The sequence below is a fragment of the Tiliqua scincoides genome, chromosome 3 (genome assembly GCF_035046505.1).
Source record: "Tiliqua scincoides isolate rTilSci1 chromosome 3, rTilSci1.hap2, whole genome shotgun sequence".
NCBI lineage: Eukaryota > Metazoa > Chordata > Lepidosauria > Squamata > Scincidae > Tiliqua > Tiliqua scincoides.
In genome coordinates, this window is record NC_089823.1 from 18,480,262 (window position 1) to 18,504,502 (window position 24,241).

Consider the following 24,241-nt stretch of genomic DNA (forward strand, 5'->3'; position numbering starts at 1 on the left):
TGGCAAAGATTCACCAAGGATGAAAGAAAAATTGATAGTTTTTCCACAGCCACTCACATGTACAAATGAGCCCTTTCAGATGTTTTGGTCAAGCAGAATGACCACATATTTGGAAGGGGTGTTATTGTGGCAGGCTCTTCCCCTGACCAATGCATGTTCATTAGGACATGTGTGTTAGACCACTTGGATGTACAGTTGTGAAGACAGCGCTTCGTATGTACGTGATCAAAAAAGGAGTTTCCAATAAAGCCCTCTACATATGCATCTTTACTCACTTGTTCTAAAGAATTTATATCAGTCAGGGGAGAAGCCTGCCACCATGATGTTGTCCCCTATAGGTATTCATGTATCCCAAAGACATTGGATAAGGGCTGTCTGTGGTGTGAAAAAAAGAGAACCTCAAGAAGGTGTTGTTGTGCGGTTAGCCTAGAAGTGCATGCAAGTTACCATTCACTTTTTGGCAATTCCTTGGAGGAAGCAATGAGGAGTGTGAAGCTCACTCCAGCACCTTCTGGAGCTGCCTATGTTGCACCTTGATAGACCACCAACACAGGCTAGAGCTTGTTGTCCAGCTGGCCTTCCTTCCACAGAAGCTAGACCAAACTTCACCAGCATTGCAGCCATGCTTTGACAGAAGCTGGAATTACTGAGTAGTCTTCTGGGCTGATTTTGGGAGATATATTTCCACACAGTAACACCTTCTGGTACATCAAGGATCTAAGCTGAAAACTCCATTCTCTTTTCCAGATAAAATAACTGCACATTAGTTACCAAGACAGGGCTGGTGACTGATTCCCAGTTGGTTTCGGATGCAGCAGGTTGGAGATCATCCTGAAGATCAAACAAAAAAGATAGTATAAACACAATGCTATTGTAGAGGCATTTAAAGTAGGAAGTTAGAGGATTACTGGGCATTTTAATTCAGAATAAAAGATTCCTTTGTACTTGTAGCTGTGTTTATGTGAGAAAACACAAAAATATTTCATAGCTGTAAAAGGGTTTTTGGGAAGAAGGCTCCTTACTTCTGTAGGAAAAAAGGGTGTCAGTAGGATTGGTACAATGTGTAATTTCACACAAAGTGTCATTCAAGGTGGATTTTGGGATTCTTCACAAAGACAAACACCTAAACACTTCCAAAGGAAACCAAATGAATTTTCTATACAAGTGAAACTTCTCAAGGGGATTTAATTCCAAAAGTCGTCTCCTATTTTTACCCTCAAAAAGAAGCATGTGTTCAACAGAGGTACTTTAATATGGCCTTGCACATTCTATCAAAATGCCAGGACGGGAAGGGCTTGAGAAAACTGAAGTGACATTAGAGGAAAAACTCATGCCGAGTCTGATTGGAGATGGCATTGAGACTACCCTGTGGCAATCATTTCCAATTTGCTGCACTTAAATAGTAGCTCCACAGTTTCTGTCTCAGGGAAGCCACCACAGCTTGCCAGAGTTGCATATTTCTCTGCAAGCTCTCTTTAAGGATACATGCAGCAAAATAAGGTGCCAAAATGCATGTTATTTAGATAGTAGAGTGGACCCTAACAACTTAAGCAGAGGGGAACAACAACAGCATATCACGGTGAAAAGTTCTAGCCTACTCCTTTTGATTGCTATGTTTGTTTTCTGTGCGCAAGGAGTCTTTACGTCAGACCACATACAAAACTATGATGCAAACTGCGGTCCCTTCCTGCAATCTGAAGTGGTGCTGTCCATTCCAGCACTTTGGTCTTTCAGCATCTCATTCTGTGTAGAACAGGTCTACAGCAGTTGCCTGGGCATCCTCACAGGTTGACGTCACAGATCTCCCCACCCTCAACACATTGTCCTAGGAATGAGAAGTACAACTCACGAGCATTTCACATTTGGCCACTTTTATATAACACGTGCTTAGGAGGAAGATGCTGGTCGAATGTCACTTCCAGCACCAAGTGCAGCAAGGCAGGCAGCACTGACACTAGTATCCAGGCATGCTGAATGGAGAAGACTCCATCTGCCAGTGTGAGGTGAGTGGTGGTGGGGGCAGGCAGTGGGAGGAACAGGGCAGAGAGGGGGAGGAATGGTGGAGTTTTTGGGTGGGGAGAGGACAGGGAAGGAGGAGGGATGTGGAGGGAGGAAGTGGGCTCAGCAGCATGCGTGTACAGCTGGATCCTGTCTCCCTCTCCCTCTGTGTCACCATTACACTCCTTGGTTCTGCAACAGCAAAATAGCTGGTGAGAGGAAACCCATCGGGAAAGTGGAGGCTTTCTCCAGAGCAAGGGAACAAAAGTTCCTGTACCCCAAGGAGACCTCTGCAACTGCCCCCACCCTAGGATGCAGCGTGCACTCTATTGGTGCGCCTGCATCAGCCGGGGGGGGGGGAGTAAAGTAGGACTCAGCTGCCCTGTGTATTATGCATTGCACTTTTGTCACACTCTTCCTTCTGAAAATGGCTTACATTAGATTATCCCTTCTGAAAGAAACTGGAGTCTGTGTAGTTTAGATAACCACAAGACCATTTGTATTTTATTTTACTATGTGCTTTTGATTATTGTGTGTTATCTTATTGCCATGTTGAGAGAGACTGCTTTACAGCCCTTGCTAGCATGCTGCTTCGAAGTCCTAGAGCTAAACTAGACTGAGATGCACAGTGTGGACCTCAAGGGAGCCATGTTTTATTAACAGTGCATAGGAGGGCAGCAAAATCTAACAAAAGCACAGTAGGGCATAGAAGACTTTAATACTTTGCCCCTATCACAGATTATTCCGATTACAGCCTATGCACATGCCATCTGCAGTTTTTTGTTTTTTTAAAATTTCCATTGGCTTTCAATTAAAGTTTACTTAAAACTAAAATAGCAAGTGGGGGAACCACAACTGGGGTCAAATGCCAGGCACAAAGTACAAAAGTACTGCCATGGTTGCACTGCTTTCCACATGGTATCAACAGAGAGAATTAATCTGCTATAGGTGCCGTATTGCATATTTAAGTGCATGTCTAGCTTAACCAGTGAGGTGGCTAAGATTGCAGACGACACCAAACTTTTCCGAGTGGTGAAGACCAGAAGTGATTGTGAGGAGCTCCAGAAGGATCTCTCCAGACTGGCAGAATGGGCAGCAAAATGGCAGATGCGCTTCAATGTCAGTAAGTGTAAAGTCATGCACATTGGGGCAAAAAAATCAAAACTTCACATATAGGCTAATGGGTTCTGAGCTGTCTGTGACAGAGCAGGAGAGAGATCTGGGGTGGGGGTGGACAAGTCGATGAAAGTGTCGACCCAATGTGCGGTGGCAGTAAAGAAGGCCAATTCTATGCTTGGGCTCATTAGGAAGGGTATTGAGAACAAAATGGCTGTATTATAATGCCGTTGTACAAATCGATGGTAAGGCCACACCTGGAGTATTGCGTCCAGTTCTGGTCTTCGCATCTCAAAAAGGATATAGTAGAAATGGAAAAGGTGCAAAAGAGAGCGACTAAGATGATTACTGGGCTGTGGCACCTTCCTTATGAGGAAAGGCTACGGCGTTTGGGCCTCTTCAGCCTAGAAAAGAGGCGCCTGAGGGGGGACATGATTGAGACATACAAAATTATACATGGGAATGATAAAGTGGATAGAGAGATGCTCTTTACACTCTCACATAACACCAGAACCAGGGGACATCCTCTAAAATTAAGTGTTGGGAGAGTTAGGACAGACAAAAGAAAATATTTCTTTACTCAGCGTGTGGTAGGTCTGTGGAACTCCTTGCCGCAGGATGTGGTGACGGCATCTGGCCTGGATGCCTTTCAAAGGGGATTGGACAAGTTTCTGGAGGAAAAATCCATTATGAGTTACAAGCCATGATGTGTATGTGCAACCTCCTGATTTTAGAAATGGGCTATGTCAGATGCAAGGAAGGGCACCAGGATGCAGGTCTCTTGTTATCAGGTGTGCTCCCTGGGGCATTTGGTGGGTCTGTTGTGAGATACAGGAAGCTGGACTAGACGGGCCTATGGCCTGATCCAGTGGGGCTGTTCTTATGTTCTTATGCCTCTAGTCTCTCAATATGTCCAAACTGAGTGAATGTACAAAGAGAGAAGATCTACATTCACTTGAAAAGTCTGCATGGAATTCATGCATGCACACCAATATGTACAGAGGATTCCCTCCCAGTAATTGGGAAGCCTGCTTTTCCTGGGTTCCTAATTATGTGGCAAGAGCCCTTTGCAAGTGTGTTGGCTCCATGCAGACATTCAAGTGAACCAGTGCTTGAATTACACTGGAGTGGCAGGGGAGGAGGGAAGCAAGGATGATCAAGACAAGAGTTCTGTATTTTTAATGAAATTTTAAGAGTTCATTCCTATTCTCCCTTTTCCCACTGATGCAGCCATGCCAAAAATGAGCATGCCTTATCCAGAGGGAGGCTTTTCCTTCCCCAGGATGAGCAGATGTCCTCTTTTTCCAGGACATGTCCTTTTTTTTTTTTAGCTTCGTATCCTAGAAAAGAACTTAATGTCCTCCTTTTCCCTGTGAGCAGGCACCTGCGGACAGTGCATAGTCTTCTTAATAAATCATATGTAATAAAGTATATGTAATATAGTTTTAAATTTAATAATAAATAATATAACTTTTAAATGAACCACATGAAATCAATATGTGTTTTTAGCTTTTATTTTTTCATGTCCTATATTTTTCTTGAGTGTCCTCCATTTTGGTGTGCCTTGTCATCTTTTGAGGTTATGACATCTGGTCACCCTGCCCTTCCCCCTCTGTACTCCTCCCATTCTGCAATGGGTATCCTTAGACCTGCACCAGCTCTGTAGCCGGTACAATTTCATGAGGAGGGGAGGCTTGCAAAATGGGGGGTAGGATCCAGCACGAGAGATTGCTGCCAGATCCGACATTTCCCGTAGCCTCCCCACAACCGCCCTTCTCCCTCTCACTCAAAAAGAAAAAGATCACCTCTTCACTTGGCTTAGCCATAACAATATTCTGATTGATTACATGATCAATTTTTATACCACACCTGCAAATGCATTCCTAGTGAAAGTGTGAAATGTGCAATAAAAATGAACAAAAAGAAGATGCAACATCAGCAAGTCTGTTTCCACTCTCTTCCCTACCTCAGATGGGCTTAACTGTTTTTGAGCATCTGGATCATAGCCAAAGAGAAAGCTCTGGACAAGATCCTATTTACCTCCACAGAGAAAGGCAACACCTGTCCACTGTTTCAAATGGATGGCAATGATTAGGTCTTACCATCTACTCCTTGACTTTTACAGCTTGCTTATTTTGTCTGTGTGATCGCACTTCCCTTACTAAAATGCACTATCTGCTATTCACTGCAAGAAGGTTTTTGTTCCAGGATCACTTAACACAGCTGTACTCTCTCAGAGCTTTTGAAGGGCTTTCCAACCAAGCCCAATTTGCAGTTCGCATTCCCAGATTCAGTTCCTGCTTTCAGACACTTAACTGAGCAACGTCAACATGATTTTTCATACTCTTTAGATCCGTATTGTTCATAACTCTGAAAGCATTGCCTCCCATCAGCAGCATTGCGATGCTAGCTAAGGGAGCCCAAATTACGTTAAAGAAAAAGTTGGTACATAAACTTTTGTCTAATTGAGAATGTGGACTTTTTAACCAGTACAGTATTGCATTACAATGGTTTCATTTTTAAGTGGGTATAATCAATGCATCTAGGTTTAAATAAAAAGGGTAATTTCACGCAGCTAACTCTGTCTGTTTGGGGACTGTCAAGGGTGATCCAGGGTCCTGGAAGCAGCAAGCATGATCAAAGGTGATCCAAGAGCCTTGGAGGGCAGATGGAAAGCAATGTGAGGGCAGAAGGAAATGTGTGCAGAGTGCTTTGGGGGAGGATGGCACGTGGATCTTAGGTACAATAGTATCATCATCATCATCATCATCACCACCATCACGCTATTGAACTTTTTCTGCTGTCTCCTTTTTGCTTTCTATTTTGAAGTTATTGTTTCTCATCCTGCTGTTGTAAGCTGCCTTACTGCTTACATCCTGTAAGGATGGAAAAGTGGGGTATAACTCTTCATGTAGTGGAGAGAGCCCAACAGGCTCACTGAGAAGTGCAAGGAGAGACTGGGGGTTCCAACACCCAGGTTACCAGTTATTCTTACCTTACGTTGCTTGTCATGTGCTGCAGTACTACCTGGATGCGTGGGAGTTTGTAATGGAAGATCAGAAGATCATCAGGTGGATGATGTGGTGTTGACAGTGATTCTATGTTTTGACAGCTGGTTGACAGCTCTGGGAAGGGCAGGGCTGGCTCCACAACTGTAATCAATCAAGGCCAATGGGCCTCTGATGGACACCTGAGCTTCATTTGACCTTGATGGGACTTTGAATGGACATGGACTGAAGAGATGGCTCAGCTGAGCCTAATTTGGACTTAACAAGGTATCTCACAGCTGAGCTGCATTTTGGATTATGAGACATCCAAGGATAAAAGGCAGCTTCAGAAGGACCAAAGGCTACCCTGACCCAGAGGAGAACTTACCTGGACTTTGACCTTGGACTGTGACCCGGCATATTGACTTTGGACAGTGAGTTGGCAATCTGCATTTATTGGACTGGGACCTGACTCTGACTTTTGCTTGCTGCACTTGTGAGTTTAACAAGGGAAACTAATCAGCCTTAAGCGGGCACAAGGCCCAGTGGGGAGGAGCTGTGGCACAACAGAGTTCCTGTTTCATTTACAGGGACAGAGTTCACACTGTCCCTGTAAATGAAACCCCAAATCCCACAATTCTGAGTTTCATCACAGCACACGAGGAACAAGATAAGGGCTTTCTTTTAAAAGCGCAGAGGCAGCGGACCTGAGATAGCATCAGGTGGCAGACCTTGGGTTTGAGATACTTAATTGGCACATGGTCTGGATTCAAAGCACCATGGTACTAGTGTCATGTACCCAGTGGAGCTTCGGACAGGTGTTCCTTGAAAAGCAAGAAGCAGAACTCCAAAACTGCATGGCAAGCATCTTTTGAAACGGAAGACAATTTGAAAAGCAGCTTGTGATGTGGCAAGGGAGGTGCCATTATTCAGACATGACTTTGTAATGGTTATAGGGAAATACATCAGGTGTCAAGATGCAACACCTGAACTGAGCCTTAAACAATAGCCACATCTGGAGTGAGCTACTGAAAAGCCTGCCTGCCAGTATATATCACTAGCTATAATTCCATTATTGGTGATGACTATGTTAATAATAGTGTGAAATGATTTGCTGGATACCTCCTGATGCGTCCTGACATAGTCACTTGCTATAATAGAAGAGGGAGTATGATAGTCCAAACTCTGTCAAAGGAACATGAAGGTTTTCAGCTGTAATTACAGTCAAGGTCAGTCTGAGCCTAGTTTGTCTATTTATGAAAAGTGAAAGGTGTAAAGAGGGAAGAAAATGGCTTTAAGTAGCAGGTGTGTTTGATCGAGACCTCTTATTTTCTTGCTATCACATTACAGGGGCAAGGTATTGGAGCATGGCCTATTTATGAAACCAAGCAAACTATCTAACGGCACAGTCCTATGCATATCTACTCAGAAGTATGTCCCATTGAGTTCAATGGCACCTACTCCCAGGTAAGTGTGTACAGACTTGCAGTCTAAGCATGACAAGGGAAAAAAAATATCATCTAAAATAAAAAGACTTGGTGTCCTCCATTGCAACATAGAAGGCATCGAGTTTAAAACAAATATGTCATAAAATGTTGTATTATCCTGAGGAATTCATTGCCACAAGATCAGCAGGATCATATGGCACCACTTTTGCCAAATCTAAACGATGCTGTGGAAGATGAAGGACTACAGACTTGACGGCTTCTCCTTACACAAGAGAAAGTTCTAGGCATATAGGAAACTAGCCCGTCAGGGAGTAAAAAGTCAAGTCTATCCTCCATACTATAAAGTAGGGCTTCTCAAACTGGGGCATCGCAACGCTCCAGCCTGTGGGTCTTGGACTCTGCCCCCTTAGGGGCGGGGGGAGGGGGAAGGCAGGAATGCGATCCCCAGGATCACTTCTCTAAAGGGGGGGGGCAGGGATTGGCTTGCACTTACTAGTCCCTGTTGCAGCCTCCCAGGGTTTGCAATTGCAAACCGGAGACGGAGCACGATCGCTCCGCTTTCACTTTCTGAAGCTTGGGGAGCCCTGCGGAGGGTCATGCAGGGCTTCCCGCACCCCCGGGAGGCTGCAGCAGGGACTGGTAAGTGCACGCCAGTCCCTGCACTCCCTTTAGTGACGCGATCCTGGGGATCTTATTGCTGCCTTCCCAGCTCCCCCGCAAGGACTTACTGCGGTCCTCAAACCCCCTGCGAGTTTGAGAACCACTGCTGTACAGTGTTTTCTGTGTGCAGGAGGGCCCTTCCAACTCACCATCAGTCATTTTTTTTCCCAGGGGGAGTTACAGAAGGATATTTCTGTTGCCAGCACATGTCTGGAAACTGGGATAGGGAAAAGTCAGCTGGGATGGGAGTTGAAGGGGAAAAGCCGCAGGTGAAGGAAGGGTTAAGTGTTCTTCTCCTGCCTGCCACCACTCTCCTGGAAATCAAGGCCTCCAGGTCCCAGTTTGCAAAGAACTGGAGACATATGGTGAGAATGGAATGTGAAGTTCTGCCCTTTCTATCACACCAATTCTCTCTGCGTGAGAAACTCTGACCCTGAGAGTTTAATCTCATTCGCAGTGCAGAATCCAATGCCCTTGACATGACTTTGGGGAAATTCTGTCATGCTGACTGACAGTTCTTGGAGTCAGCCTCCTTGGTAATACAAGAACATGCCTTGGGAGAGACTGCAAAAAGAAGCGGATGCTTCGGTAGCTTCTCCTGTGTCTAGCGGAGCAGAAAAACAGCCCTTCAGAATTAACAGGAGGTTAATGATGGTGCGAGAGAGGGAAACTGGTCATTCCCACATCCTCCTTCCTTTGGTATGAGAGACGCTGAAGAGTGACATTTTGAAGGAGTCCTGTAAATAAGGGCTATGCAGGGCTGTTAAATGAAATTAAAGGGGAGTGTTTCTGAAGCAAGGAAGCATGACTTGCCCTGCATTTACAGCATACGGAAAACGGAAACGTTTCATCTGACAAAACATCTGTGAAATGCATTAGAAACAAGGTCTTTACAAATACAAAATATTTCTCCTGTGTCTTACAGGACACCTTTGGGACAGCATCTCCTCCTGGAGCAGCAGGTAGGGTCCTCAGCTGTGTCTCATCTGCTCCAGCCCAATCTGATCTTGTGGCAGAATGGTTGGCAACCTTCAGTCTGGAAAGACTCTGGTATAAGCCTACAGCACCCGGTATTCCCAGGCGGTCTCCCATCCAAGTACTAACCAGGCCTGACCCTGCTTAGCTTCCAAGATCAGACAAGATTGGGCATGTGCAGGGTAACAGTTGCTAACCTGGTTCTTTTTTAGCCTCTCAGGTGTAGCATCACAACAGGGGTGTGGGCTGCACTGGGTGTCACTCTCAGGAGGGGTGACACCACACTACCGAGCCTCATTCAGTAATCTTTGATCTGCTCCAGGCCTCAACGATTGTGTTTTCACCACTTGCTGCTGAGAACATCAAGCAACTAGGTCCATAGTGGGCCAAAGATCGATGAAAGGAGGCAGTCTTTTCACATTTAAAGTGATGTGATAGCTTGGGAGTGATATGATTGGGTCATTACATCATCTAGAACTTCTAGAACTCCAAGTTTTGCCAGGTAAGTACCACACTGGGTGACACACACACACACACACACACACACACACACACACACACACACACCAGGGATACCTCTGGCTCTGAGCTTTGAAAAGTTTTTATCTTCCATCTTTTCTCTCTGGCTTTCTTCTCCTCACCTCTTAATCATCAAGATGGGTCATTTTTTGTGTTAGGGGGACACAAGTGGGAAGAGGATTGATTAGGGGGTTGAGGGAGCAGGCTTGCCCCCTCACACAGGAGCCCAGGGTTCCTTTGTTTGCCTCCATCCTCTTGTAAGGGGCTTGCACATCAACAGCTGCTTGTAAACACACCTAACTTTCGCCCCTTCCCATCCTTTCCAGAAAGTGGAGGAAGGCAGTACACAGTTTTGGTGGGCTATGTTTGGGCAGCAACCATGAGGGTGCCATTTAATGGTGCCAGGTAAGCACAGGTGTCTCTCCACACTGTTGGGAAGGAAACGTTTCCCATCTGCTCCCGATGCAGGCAAGGTTTCTCCCTCCCCTACCTCAAAGCTTTACTGGGAGCCAATGGAGGCTGCTTCTGGGTTGCGCCAAGCCTGTGACCCACTCCATAGGCTTCTGTGGGTTCTAGAATACCTTCAGAAGCAAACCAGAAGTAAACCAGAAGTTGTGGGAGCAAACTGGAAGTTACTTCCAGAAGCTTCCCAACACATTCTGAGTTGCAGGTCTGGCGTGACTCAAAAGTGGCCTCTGGTGGCTCCCGGTACGGCTTTGCAGCATGGCAGGGATTATCCCACAGTTTGACTCACAGTTTGAGAATGTTGCCCTAAGGGAATTCCAGGACCTGCTCCAGGTTTGACAGTAAAGTTCTCACCAGTAAGCCCCCCCCCCCTTCTATATAGATGGGGCCTCCTGAAATTCAGGGGGTTAGAACATAAGAACATAAGAACAGCCCCACTGGATCAGGCCATAGGCCCATCTAGTCCAGCTTCCTGTATCTCACAGTGGCCCACCAAATGCCCCAGGGAGCACACCAGGTAACAAGAGACCTCATCCTGGTGCCCTCCCTTGCATCTGGCATTCTGACATAGACCATTTCTAAAATCGGGAGGTTGCACATACACATCATGGCTTGTACCCCATAATGGATTTTTCCTCCAGAAACTCGTCCAATCCCCTTTTAAAGGCGTCTAGGCTAGACGCCAGCACCACATCCTGTGGCAAGGAGTTCCACAGACCGACCACACGCTGAGTAAAGAAATATTTTCTTTTGTCTGTCCTAACCCGCCCAACACTCAATTTTAGTGGATGTCCCCTGGTTCTGGTATTATGTGAGAGTGTAAAGAGCATCTCCCTATCCACTCTGTCCATCCCCTGCATAATAAAATTATGTCTCAATCATGTCCCCCCTCAAGCGTCTCTTTTCTAGGCTGAAGAGGCCCAAACGCTGTAGCCTTTCCTCATAAGGAAGGTGCCCCAGCCCCGTAATCATCTTAGTCGCTCTCTTTTGCACCTTTTCCATTTCCACTATGTCTTTTTTGAGATGCGGCGACCAGAACTGGACACAGTACTCCAGGTGTGGCCTTACCATCGATTTGTACAACGGCATTATAATACTAGCCGTTTTGTTCTCAATACCCTTCCTAATGATCCCAAGCATAGAATTGGCCTTCTTCACTGCCGCCGCACATTGGGTCGATACTTTCATCGACCTGTCCACCACCACCCCAAGATCTCTCTCCTGATCTGTCACAGACAGCTCAGAACCCATCAGCCTATATGTGAAGTTTTGATTTTTTGTCCCAATGTGCATGACTTTACACTTACTGACATTGAAGCGCATCTGCCATTTTGCTGCCCATTCTGCCAGTCTGGAGAGATCCTTCTGGAGCTCCTCACAATCACTTCTGGTCTTCACCACTCGGAAAAGTTTGGTGTCGTCTGCAAACTTAGGTTGTCTGGAATACAAGCCAGCAGCGGCAGTGGAACTGTTCTGTGCAGCTATACTGTTGACCATCATAGGCTGCAATCCTAACCACACTTTCCTGAGAGTAAGCTCCATTGAACAAAATAGGACTTACTTCTGAGTAGACCTGGTTAGGCTTGTGCCCATAGTTTTCTTTCCTAATGCTGCCAGCATAAAAGCTACTATGTAAAGGTCTCTAGGTCTAAACCTGGGGGGGGGGGGGAAGGGGATGAGGTCAGCTGCCATCCACAGTGGTCTTTGTGGAGTCTTGGCATAATGACAGGCCTAAGAAGATCCATGATGCATGGATACTGGGTTCAGATGGTCCATGAGTATCTGATGGAAACCCTTCTTTGTCTTGCAGATGTATTTTGGAGGTTCCACCCACTTTTAAATTAAGTCATCTCTGCAGGTTCTATTTAATTTTGTGCTAAACACATAATTGGCCCACAGATCATGATTCACAGAGGCAATGCAAAGTAAAATAATTTGTTTACTTCTTTCATCTGCAAAAAAAAAAAAAAGTTCTTTTAAGGATTAGATTTTTCCCACCTGCAGATTAAAACAAAGCAAAATCTCTGTCATCTTTCTGATAACAACTAAAGGAATAGCAAGAGACCCCTGCAGTCTCTAAAGATTGGAAGCATGGTCTTCTGTCAGACTTTGCTGTTTGCTAATAAGATCAAAAGATGCTGATTTAATGTAGGCACTAAGCAGTAAAGACTAATGTTTGTTTGGATTGTTTTAACCTGACCTCAGCCTGATTGTCAGAACAGGAGTGAGAGATCATTGATTTTGCAACTCTAGTTCCTTGTGCCCTGTATTTAAAGGGCTGTTACAATTCTTTTCAGAGCTCCAAGTTAACCACAGGTGTAGATAATAGGGTGAGCAGCCCTGGGTGTGCTATTTCAAATTTCATTTAGTGGGGATGGGAGTTCAGGAAGATCCAAAAACTTGACCTTGGCTTTATTCAAGGTTCAACAAAGCTATAATTTAAAATCATTTGTTGTGATTATCTTTTCTTTTTTTTTTTTTTTTTTAATACCACCCTCTAAGCTATAGAAGTTCAGTCAACAAGGAACTAAGAGTCAACCCTTCTCTCCTTTAGCAGCTCTAGCTAGGACAGTGGTTCCTAAACGTTTTAGCACTGGGACACACTTTTTTTAACCAACACTCTATCAGGACCCACCTAGGTTTACCAGACATTTGAAAAAAAGATCCAGAAAGAAATAAAATTTATTTATAAGTAGCAATAACCAGAAGAACAGACCCTCAAACATTTCTCTCCCTATGTTTACGCATGCTTGCAAATGCAGGAGCTGAGATATTTGCAAGGTAATTAGCAGCTACAGTACCTGATTTTATAATAACCTCAGGGCTTCAGACAATTAGTTATCTGATCTTTCCACCACCCTTTGGTGATCCACCAAAAATCAGGTTGCAATCTACCAATGGGTCCCAACAGGGCCTAGGAGAGGGGTGTAAAGGTGGTAATTTGTACCCAGGCCCAGTGTCAAAAGGGGGGCCCAGGAGCCAAAGGAGGGGGCCCAGAAATTTCCTGGGATCTGACATTTTCCTATCTACTTAGACTTGTTGCTCATATAGGATGCTGGGGACACTACTGATGTCACGTGGGTGGGTAGACCTAGGCTCCAAAGACTTCTCTATCTGTTTCTACCCTACTTCGCCCCTATTCTGCTTCACCGTCACCACCCTGCTCCCCTCTGTTTCACTCCTCCATCTTTGCAAAGGGACTCAAAAGAAAATTTGTACCCCCTGATAAAATTCCTCTCAGAGGCCCTGGGACCCAACCTACAGTTTGGTAACCACCAATCTAGGTCATAAACCATTTACTTCTTTAGTACACAAGTCACTCCCAGCACAAGCCTATGCATGCCTACTCAGAAGTAAAGTCCATGGTGCTATATGGGACTTACTCTCAGGAAAGTGTGCATAGGCTTGATGCCTAGTGTGTAAAACCGGTGAGATGGCCAGAAATAGCTGTCTTCTTAAGGAACAATCACATGCAGATGTGAAATGGGTGTGTATAGCTCCCTTCTCCCATTCCCTCTGAGGTTCATGGTACCAGGGAATGCTACAGATGGGGTTCTGAGCAGGGGCAGGATAGTGGTAGCAAGTTTACTCTGAATCATGACAAGGTGCATGATGAGACCTGGAATGGAGTATGTAAGAAAAAAGAAAGGTATTTGTCATGAGTGGACTGCAGTTTGGATTTGGCCAGTTAGGTAAGTAGCTGAGTTGGGAAACCTATCTGTAGCCAAGACAGGTAAGTAGCCCATACTGAAGAGCTGGGCCAGCATTATTGGACCAGATAAATTATATTGGTCCCTTGTATCATCTGACCACTGTTGAGCAGGTAGATAAATTCACTGATGTGGCAGCAGAGAACAAGCCACCAGGCCCACCCTGGTTGATGGCACCCTAGAACAGAAAGTACAATGGCTGATCTTGCTGCCAGAGCCCCCAGTTTGGAACAGGAAGGGAAAGAGATTGTAAGTGGTATAGTTCCTGCACAGGCTTGTGCTCTGCCTAATCTTGGTTTCGATAAAAGCTACTAGCTCACTTTCCTTGTGTTCTGGATGGGAGTACCATGTAAGCCACCACAGCTCAAGAAAATCACCTGTGTATTTGCTAGCTTATGGGTATCAGAGAGTTGGCTGCGCACAGAAGCACTTCCCACACCTGTAATTGCTTCCTTAATGCACCTGGCAAATGTACCTGAACTAGCACTGAGATGGTACTGCAGGTTCAGAGAGCTGCAGTTGAAAACAAGCAAGTGGAAGGTTTTTACTTGTGTGCATTTGTGGAGGAGATAAATCACCCACAAAGGGAATGGAGTGCCTGATTATCTATTGTCTTACTGTCTCTGATGTGAATGTTTTCCTTCTTTTGCCAGCCTCTCTGTGTTCCAAAAGGCAAGCAGGGTGCTTCAGTTTTATTCACCATTTCTAGGTTCTGACTAAATGATTATCAAGCTGGTGTTAACTAATAAGCATTCCGAGTCATTTTAAGGAAATATGATCATATGAAGCTATCTGATACTGAGGTAGAACTTTGAGCCCAATGATGTCCCAGGAAGAGAGATTTCCAAGCCCTGCTGCTCAAGATCCTATGAAATGAGGAATGCCTGGGACTGAATTAGTGTATACAAAAGCTAAGCATATGGTCTACCACTGAGTTATGGAGCCTCCTGTACAGAGAAGGGTGTTAGAAAGAGAAAAATGAGAGTAAAGGCATTGCAGTATAAAGGCATACATAGCACCATGCACTGAAATAACAAGCTATTCCTTGTCACCAAATAAGCATTTTTCTTTCACCCAGGAGCACAACTGCCACCTCATCAGGAGAGCCACCCCTACCATTTAGCTTTGTGTGATTAAACTTCAGAAGAAGCAGGGCTCAGAGCTGCTTTCTGTAATCTTGTGTGGCTCAGTGTGACATGGATTCCAACTTCCCATCTCTTGCAGAGTGCAAAAGAAAAGACACCTGCACCTACCACAATGAAGCCATTAGTAGACTTGAAGGAGGCAGGGCATTTTGTACTTGGAGACCATAAGGGAGAGCTGTAGCCACTGGAATGAAGAGCAGGTGCTATAAGTAGGACGGTCTAATATTGGACCATATTTTGAGTATGATTTTGAAATCTGTCTGTTTTCATAGTGATGTTTTTTGATTGGTTGAAGGGATGGCGAGGGGTGTGCTAGAGTGAACCTTGCAGGGTAAGTAGGGGCTATGGAAAAAACAGATTGTGACAGTTGCTGGCTGCTTCAAAGTATCCTTCAAGAGGAATGCTGTTGATTAATGCACTGAACACCATGCTAGGCTCTGCATAAATTCCCAAAAACAAACGAGCCCCTGCCAACACTTTACAACCAAACAAACAAAATAACGAGAAGGATAGAGGATGGGGAGAAATATAAATAAAGCAATTTTCAAAGTTATATGAATCTAGATGGAGACTCTGGTTGCTTGCCAGAAGTAAAGATTGCTCTCATGAGAGGAAGGCCAAAGAGAAGAGTGATGTTTTCCTGAAAGAAGAGGACATAGCAGCATGTGAGAACTCAGGTAAAATGATCCATTTTAATGGGACATATAATGGGAAAACAAGAGAGAAGAAACACATAAATAAGCAAGTTCAAAAAAAAAAAAATTGGCTTGCTCCAGGTCCAGTTGCTTTGTGTTTTCACTGCAAACAGCAAAAACATGATTGTCTGTGAGGATACGAGGAGGCTGGACCCAGAGTGGGCTTAAGTTTGTTGAACAGAGGCTGGCACAGTGTGGTGTCACCCCCTTCTGAGGGTGTCACCTGGTGCAAGCCTCACCAGCCGCACCCCTGTTGAGATGCCACTGTTGAAATGTTCTGTGACTATGTGTTATCATCCACTTAATTTTCAACTGAACAGGAATGTGAATGAGGGCCTTCTATATCCAAACCCAATAATGTTCTATGAGTACTTGAAAGAAGAAAAGAAATAGTGACTAGGAAGGAAGAGGGAGAAATAGAGCATAGATCTTCAGAACAGCAAAAGGCGGTATGAGTAATGTGGAGGCATTAAAGACAGAGAAAATATAGGCATGCTATGAAGAAAAATCTTCCTGACACGGAGCTTTTTCTCTGTGATGATCTCCCTGAAGGAACGATAGAAGGTCCATTTCAGGAGGCTTTAAAAACAAGACTGGGCTGAAAGACGGGAAGAAATACGTATATAGCAAGAGAGATTTTCACCCTGAGAAATAGTTTAACAAGATGTCCTAATAGCTTTTCCAGATCTTTAGTCCCAGAGTCTGCATTCCTCCCTAACAAAGCTGCAACAGAATATGAAAGCACAAGAAACAGTCCATCCTTGCACCTGTGACATCGTAGAAAATATCATTATTATTTGACCCGTGTCTGCAAGTATCTCCCAATGATTTTTACTTGCCACGATAAAACCAGAGAGGCTCTTTAGTATGTAAATAATTACACATTTTGGACAACTGCATTTTCCAATTACACAGTGACTTTTGTGGTCAAGAGTCCATTGTTATTTCTTTTGCTACACTCATTATAAATATTTCAACTTATAATACTATAATGTATCTACATGAGTCAGAGGAGAGGTGACCTGCTCTATCGGTAATGGCTGAAGGCAGCTTTCAAAATATTGAATGCACTGAAAAAAGTAAATGTCAGTAAGGACACTGATTATAAAACATCCCACAGATTTAAAGTGTCTTTGAAATATGGAGAAAAATTCTTCAAAAGTTAATACAGCCCCCCCCATAGCTGTGGATCCTGTATCTGCGGTTTCAGTTAACCGTGGATACGGTTCATGCCCCCCACGCCCCCTTGCCTCCTGACAGTTTTCCTCCTCTCAGGTCCAGAATGTTTTCTGAGCCCAGCAGAGGCTGCACACATCCACGTGTAGCCTCTGCCAGGCTCAGAATGACTCTTACAACTGAAAAAAATGCTACTTCCAGATTTTTGTCAAAACTGGAATTGAATTTTTTAATGCTTTATAATGCATAGGGAGACCCAGGGAAGCCCTCTGCTGGGCTCAGAAAACCCTCCAAAGGCAAGGCAAGCTCACCTTCCCTTCCCTCTGGAGGGTAGAGCTGTTCCTGCACCATAGATACTATCCTATAAGGTAAGAAATTTCTACCACTAAATCAAGCATAGATCATCACCTTGCCTTATTTGTAGGTTGGTCAGGGCTGCTCAGGCTGTCACGGCAACCAGAAGAAGCCTGGAGGTGCTTTAAAAATGCCTGCAGAGGGTCTGTGAAGCCTCTGATGAACATTTTGAGTGATTGCAGACAGCTTACAAACACACAGCTTTGTCTGAGCTCCATTGTAGAGACCCAGGAGAGGGGTGGGCCCAGCAGAGGCCTCCTCTGCCAAATCCTGTTCCCCCTCCTGGCCTCAGCAGCCTGATTCGGGGCTTCTCAAGTTTGCAGCAACTAAATAGGGGACTTGTCCCCTTACTCTGAGGAGACCTCTAGCCTGCTCAGCTCCAGAGCAGGATGCAGCAAGAGCAGTGTGGCACCACTGCTGGATAGGATTCTTGGACAGCAGGACTTTTCTTAAGTTTTTACATCTCCCCAACCCTGTTGAAATACCACTTCCCTCAAACCCAGAATCGAAAAAGGCAAGCATGCTGTTGACAGGCACCTGGGGAAGAGTTCTAGGGGTCCTAGCTAGTTCTAAGGGTCCTAGCAGTGGTAGACCACTGCTTTGCATGCATCTCGAGGGAGGGCTGGAAAAGACTGCTGTCTGAAATCCTGGAGAGCTGATGCCAATCATTGCTCAGCTGGATGGATCAATGGTCTGATTCTGACTATGGTAGCTTCAGATGTTCATCTAGTTTTTGGTCTATTAAACACACGCACCTTTCTCTAACAGTGGTTCTCAAACTTGGGAGCTTTACTCCCAAAGTAAGTCTTTGCGAGGGAGGGGCAAGGGCAGTGACGCAATCCCCAGGATCACTAAGGAGAGGCGAAAGGGATGCTTTGACTTACTGTGTGTTAGGGCAAGCAGCAGGAGGTGCAGGGAGCCCTGCGCAGCCCTCCGCAGGGCTCTGCCGGGCTTGAACTCTTCTGTAATAGCAAGTGCAAGCCACCTCCTAGCTGCGTTTGCAAATTGGAGGTAAAAGCAACCCCCTGGTCCCCCTTAGCGATGCGTCCCCTTCGCGTCCCCTTCCCCTGCCCCTTAAAGGGATGGGGGAAGCATTACACGAACCGGTGGGTCATGACCCACCAGTTTGAGAACCACTGCTCTATAAATTGTGAAATAGTGTACAGTTCAGCACAATAGAGGGCCTGAAGAAATGTATGGAATTCAATCTTCAGGGACTAGAAGTTTACAGTGTATCTCTTGTATGAACCATTCTGGTGAGATTATGCAGAGGAGCAACTAAGGATTTGCTTTTACTGAAGGTTACACCTATGGGGTCTTATTTTGGATTATTTTCAACTATGTGTCTCAGGTGATGAAATGCTCTCTGTCTCACAACAGCCATGAGATGCTCAGAGATTTCACAGCTGAGAGAAAGAACAGCGATGTTGGAACAACGCTGTCTCATAAAGGTGATCCAGGATGCAAAGATTCTTTCTGTTCACATTCCTGACATGATAGATGTTCGGCAAGAATGCTAATCATTTTTCACTGCTGAAAAACTACACTGTTGAAATGATAGATTTTGTTTTTCCCAAACCCCCAGGGTCCCATATTAGCTGCATACAGTTTCTCATAAAGCTGGCTAATTGTAAGAGAGGTCCTTTGGAAATATCAAGCTATGTTGCACTGCTTAATTTTCATGCATTGTAGTACTCCAGGGAAAGCAATATCATAAATTGTTGTTTTGCTAAATTGCCTGCAAATTAAAGGCTTATACAGCATAGTAACTTACTCATAAGAACAGTTCTACTAAGCTGGGCCAACAGTCAATTTAAACTCAGCATCCTGTCTCTAAGAATAGTCAGATCCAGATTCATCAGAAATGTACTACTCCACAAACTATTTAAATGACTACAGATTGAATTTTGGTCTCCATAGGGGGATTCATTCCCAGTCACCCACCCACCCCCAATGGATATATAAACCACAGATAATGGAATCTGGAGGTGGGGTCCACTAGGACCTCCAGACACAACCAGAAGGTGCTTCCAGTGGCATCCAGGAGGTCCTCTGTGAGGTTCAGAACCCTCAATGGGTGAAATCTGCGGTTTCAAATCTGCTGGGAATGAGGACCCACTGTATGCCATTTTTGTTCTTCACTTCCCCCTTTCTAGATGCATGGGCAGGTATTAGGACACTGATAATCACTGGGAGTGAATATTCCCAGATCGAGTTTGAGAATAGCAATATTTCTGCAGTCCAAGAACATATGCATGTTCAGAAGAACATATTGGTAGGCAGCAACTGTTACCCTGCAGATGCCCGATCTCATCTGAACTCAGAAGCTAAGCAGGGTCAGGCCTGGTTAGTACTTGGATGGGAGACCGCCTGGGAATACTGGGTACTGTAGAAGAAAATAAGAAAGGCTGGAACAGACTAAAGGCCCATCTAGTTCAGCAATCTGTTTCTGTTCCACAGTGGCCCACCAGCTATCTCTAGGAAGTCCACAAGCAGGGGGGAAAAAGGTGATTGCTGGACCTGTCTTCCATGCATTTGTCTAATCCCTTTTTAAAGTCATCCAAACTAGTGGCCATCACCACACCTTGTGGCCACAGATTCCGTAGATTACGGTAAGTATGCGCTGGGTAAAGAAGTGCTTCCTTTTGTTCAGCCTAAATCTCTTATCCATTAGTTTCCTTGGATGATCCCCAATTCTCAGATTGTGAGAGAAGCAGGAAAACCTGTCTGTGTCCACTCCGTTGTATCATGCATAATTTTATAAATCTCAATCATATCCAGGGTTCCGTCTAAAGGGCGCGGCAAAATAGCCGTACACCTCGCAGCTTAGTGCCACTTGCAAAGCTCAGCAGCCTGGGAGTTACCTAACGATGTCATTGCCAAATATCCAGATGTGGTATTGCAATTTGTCACTATGTTGCACAGCTACTGAAGGGGTCTACACACTGGTGCAGACCTCTTAGCAGGAACGGTGATCACATCCCGCATTTTTCCAAACCAAAAAGCCCCAGATACTGTAGCTGTTCCTTGGAATGCTCTGGTAGAGGCAGAGGAGAAGGTTACAGGCAGCTGTGCCAGAAGGGGAGAATTGTTTCAAAATCTGTGGGACAAGCAAGCAAGTTAGCAATTACTCACTTTAGGGCCATGCTGTGCCTTCTGGAGGCTGTGCCAGACCTGCAGCCCACTCAGGGCCTCAGGATGTGACTAGAAGCCACTTTTCACATCCTCGACTTCTGGATGCATCTAGGAGGCCCTCTGAGGGAGCGACCTTGGTATCTGCAGATGGTGGAATCTGCGGACGCTGTGTCCATGGATACCAGGGGCCCACTGTATGTACCTATCCATCCCGTCCACCTACCCATCCAGATCTGTACAGGCCAGTGAACAATCTTGCCTTCTGCAAATCAAAAAGTCTCCATCTCATTAAGATGGTGAGCATGTATACATGTGATGCCTCCATACTGGAAGAAAACCACCAAGCCTAAATTAACAACCTGCTAAGGCACACTGTGTTCAGTCTGCCGCATTTATTGCATATGACCTGTGAGCATCTCATTTAGATTCATGAACTATAACCCCTGAAGGCTTTTCTTCTCTGACCTCCTTTAAGCTAAAGCTTAAAAGGATCGGCTATTTCCACTGTTATTCATTCTCCGGGTTGTTTGTCAGTGCCATCAGCTTGTCGCTTCAGCCCAGAAAGCAAGCAACATTTCTGAAACATGTTATTAAAGTGAACAGTGGCGAGTCTTGGTTTATAGCTTCCCCCCAAGTTCTTATTTAGTAAGAGGATGGTCATTCCACTTTGATCTGTGTTATATATATTTCCTGAAAGGAAATATTTACGGCCAGTTAATTTTTCTTTGCTCTAAGGCATCTCCTGCTCCATCCATCCTCAAAGCTTCAACAGCCTTTCCTGGTTGCAAGCTTTGCTTTTATTCAACAAGTGGCTCTGTTACTTACCACCAAGGAGTAATAAATCTTGAATCCAGGTTTAGCCACAAAGTAGTCATCTGACTTGAAGGTTATCTTCAGCTGGTTTGTCTTTGATGTTATTCTGGGAGGAACTTCCTTGTGCCCACACCAGCGCCCTCGGATAATTGTGCTGATTTCAGATACGTCCTCCACTTCCACAAAGTCGTATCTGGAACCAGGGTGAGAGAGTAATGAGCTCATATTGAAATACATCTTGTATAACAAGGCACTGCCAATGCTTAAGAGACAGGCAGCCCATTCCTGAGCTGCCCAGAACCCAGAGGAGCAGTGGTGCCAAAATGGCTGCTGCTGTATCCTATGGATTTTTGGGCAGCCGCCGGTGTCTCCTCGAGGGAAGGGGACATTCATCCCCTTCCCTTCAGGAAAGGCCCCAGCCCTGCAATGGGTCTATTCAAGTCTGCGCCGGCTATTTTGCAGGTGCAGAGTTGAGAGGCTCCATGTTGGGCCAGAAGGCCTGATGTGGGTTCTCGGTTTGGCGGAGCAGAGCTCCGCCGGTCCCACCCCCTGCTGCCTACTCCCTCCTCACTCTCCCCGTGCCACCTCAACATACCTCTCCACCACCTGGAGCTCATCCCTTGCTCCGGGTAGCGTGTGGCAGGTCTCTGGTTGGTGCTGGCTCAGCATGGACTGGTACTAGGCTGGCACCAGTGCTGACCTGGCATTGAGTGTTGTGGGTGTGCCTTAAGGCATGTTTGCCAACAGAGGGCCAGTGCTGAAAGTTCAGGATCAGACCCTCAATAGCCCCAGCTTAGGGGTAGATTAGAGGGTTGCTTGCATAGTAGTGTAGCCTGCAGGTGTGAGTTGGGAATTGTCCAAGGCTCTTACTGTTTCCCTAGGGATACATCTTTCATTTTGTTTATTTATTCAATTTATAAGCAGATTGCAAGGAAAATGTAATGTCACAACCATCATAAAACACATCAAAACAGAATCCATACATTAAAAAAAACAACAGCATTCACCAAGAACCAAATTGTGCATTAACATTCTCATCCTACGAATACTTTCATCAAAGTAAGTCTTAATCATTTCACGGACTTTACTTTCAAGAGAGCATGCTGACCCTTATTTAACGTCCCAATCCTAAGCCACCTAACTGGCTGGTGGGACTGGCCCGTGCACTATTGCAAATGTGCTGGAAAGCACATTGCGGTAGCATGGAGGGTCGTGGTGCTGGCAGATGGGCCTGCATTGACATGCTGACAGCAGATTAACACCTACTTGAGCAGGTAGTCTCACCATTGGCCAGTGGAGGGACAGGGGAGGGCAGAACAGAGGTGGGGGGGTGTAACAGGGCGGGGAGGGGCAAAGCAGGCCCAGAAGGGTGCAGGCATGGCAATAGTGGCAACCGCCATATCCTAGCTCCCTTCCCAAGCCTGATTTCCTGACACAGGGCTGCTGAGAGTTGCACCAGGGATTTTGCTGGTGCAAATAGCCCTATAGTAGCTGCTGGGGCTTACCGTGGGAGAAGGGGATGAATGAGCTGCCTCTCATTTCATGTTGGATACAACAGAAGCCATTTCAGCACTGCTGCATTGTGGCATAAGAACATAAGAAAAGCCTCGCTGGATCAGGCCAAAGGCCCATCTAGTCCAGCTTTCTGTATCTCACAGCGGCCCACCAGATGTCTTAGGGAGCACGCAGGACAAAATAAGCCTGCATCCTGGTGCCGTCCCTTGCATCTGGCCTTCTGAGGTAGCCTACTTCTAAAATCTGGAAGTTGAATATATCCATCATGGCTTGTGAGGGACTTTTTCTCCAGAATTCTGTCCAATCCCTTTTTAAAAGCATCTGAGCCAGACACCATTGCCACATCCTGTGGCAAGGGGTTCCACAGAGTAATTACATGCTGGGTAAAGAAATATCTTTATGGAAAGCTAGTTTAAGTTTGGGCTGCGCACTTCCAGTTTATCAGTCAGAAACAATTCAGCAATTGGGAACAGAGATATGAGTTACTTCATTTCCTCTTGAGTGCTGCCTGTGCTTCAGGGACTTGAGAAGAGCATATTGAATCACCTGCATTGAACTAGCAAAGAGGTTTGAAGCTGGCTTGAAAATTCTGGTTGAAGCTAAGCTTGCTTAATGTCAAGCATGATTAGTGCCAGCGCAAGCATAATGCTATGCTATTGTTGAAACTGAGAAGGAGAGAGAAGGCTATTTGCACCAGAGAGGGAAGGAGGAGGACTTTCACATGAGCTCACAGCCCACACCTGATCTCTTAATCATAGGTAAGAAATCAGTATGCCAACTGAGTTTTTAAAGTATTGCCATGGGAGTTTATGTCAATAGGTAACCTTTGAGTATCCTCAACAACAATGTGATCTAACAGTCTTAGAACCTGACATTTCAAAATTCACAAAACTTTTCAGATGCTTCTGTTGTAACACAGGGGTCTGTCTTTGAAAACATGTCACGAGAAGTTCAGGCTCGCTTGGATCTCTCCTTGGCCACAAGCCCAAAAATCCCCAACAGGACGTTGTGGATTATTTATTATGAACTAAAATTCATCCATATGCTTTGAATGCTCTGTGGAAGCAAAAGAGCTATAAAGCAATCGGTGCAGCTTGGAATATGGCTCCTTTGTGTGCCCAAATGAGTCCAAATTGTATCTTTATGCAAATAAACATTAAAAAGAACAAACTCTGCATGCAGACCATCATTCTTGTCCAACATCAGGCTGCTCCTCACCCATCCCTTTCCCACTCCTTTCTTGACTGCGGTACAGAAAGGGAGACATATTGGATGGTGCACAGAGCAGTCTGAGGACGGGATGAGAGTCTGAAGCGCGCTCATCTTGGAGGTTGTAGCCTTTGCTGGCTATAGTCCCTGGACTCCCAGAACTACTTGTTCTGTTCTCAGAACAGAACTGGGAGACAAGTAGCTTTCCTTATCACCCACGCAGGCTTCCTGACAAGGATCTGGTTGAAGAAGTTCAGCCCTGAGGATTCAGCTGACATGGGGGGGGGGGGGGAAGTAACTTGGCATAGATGCTAGATACTA

General features: G+C 45.4%; 1 protein-coding gene and 1 pseudogene across 1 annotated transcript in view; both read right to left on the reverse strand.

Annotated features, from left to right (window-relative positions):
* The window catches only part of PDGFD (platelet derived growth factor D), a 168,401-nt gene that overhangs the window by 27,777 nt on the left and 116,383 nt on the right, over nt 1–24,241 (reverse strand). The window contains exons 4-5 of the mRNA XM_066619548.1: nt 21,209–21,389; nt 772–831 (exon numbers count right to left, since the gene is read on the reverse strand). Coding sequence (XP_066475645.1) covers nt 772–831; nt 21,209–21,389 — 241 coding nt within the window. The remainder of the gene's footprint in view (nt 1–771; nt 832–21,208; nt 21,390–24,241) is intronic.
* Nucleotides 9,265–9,381, reverse strand: LOC136647248 (5S ribosomal RNA; annotated as a pseudogene).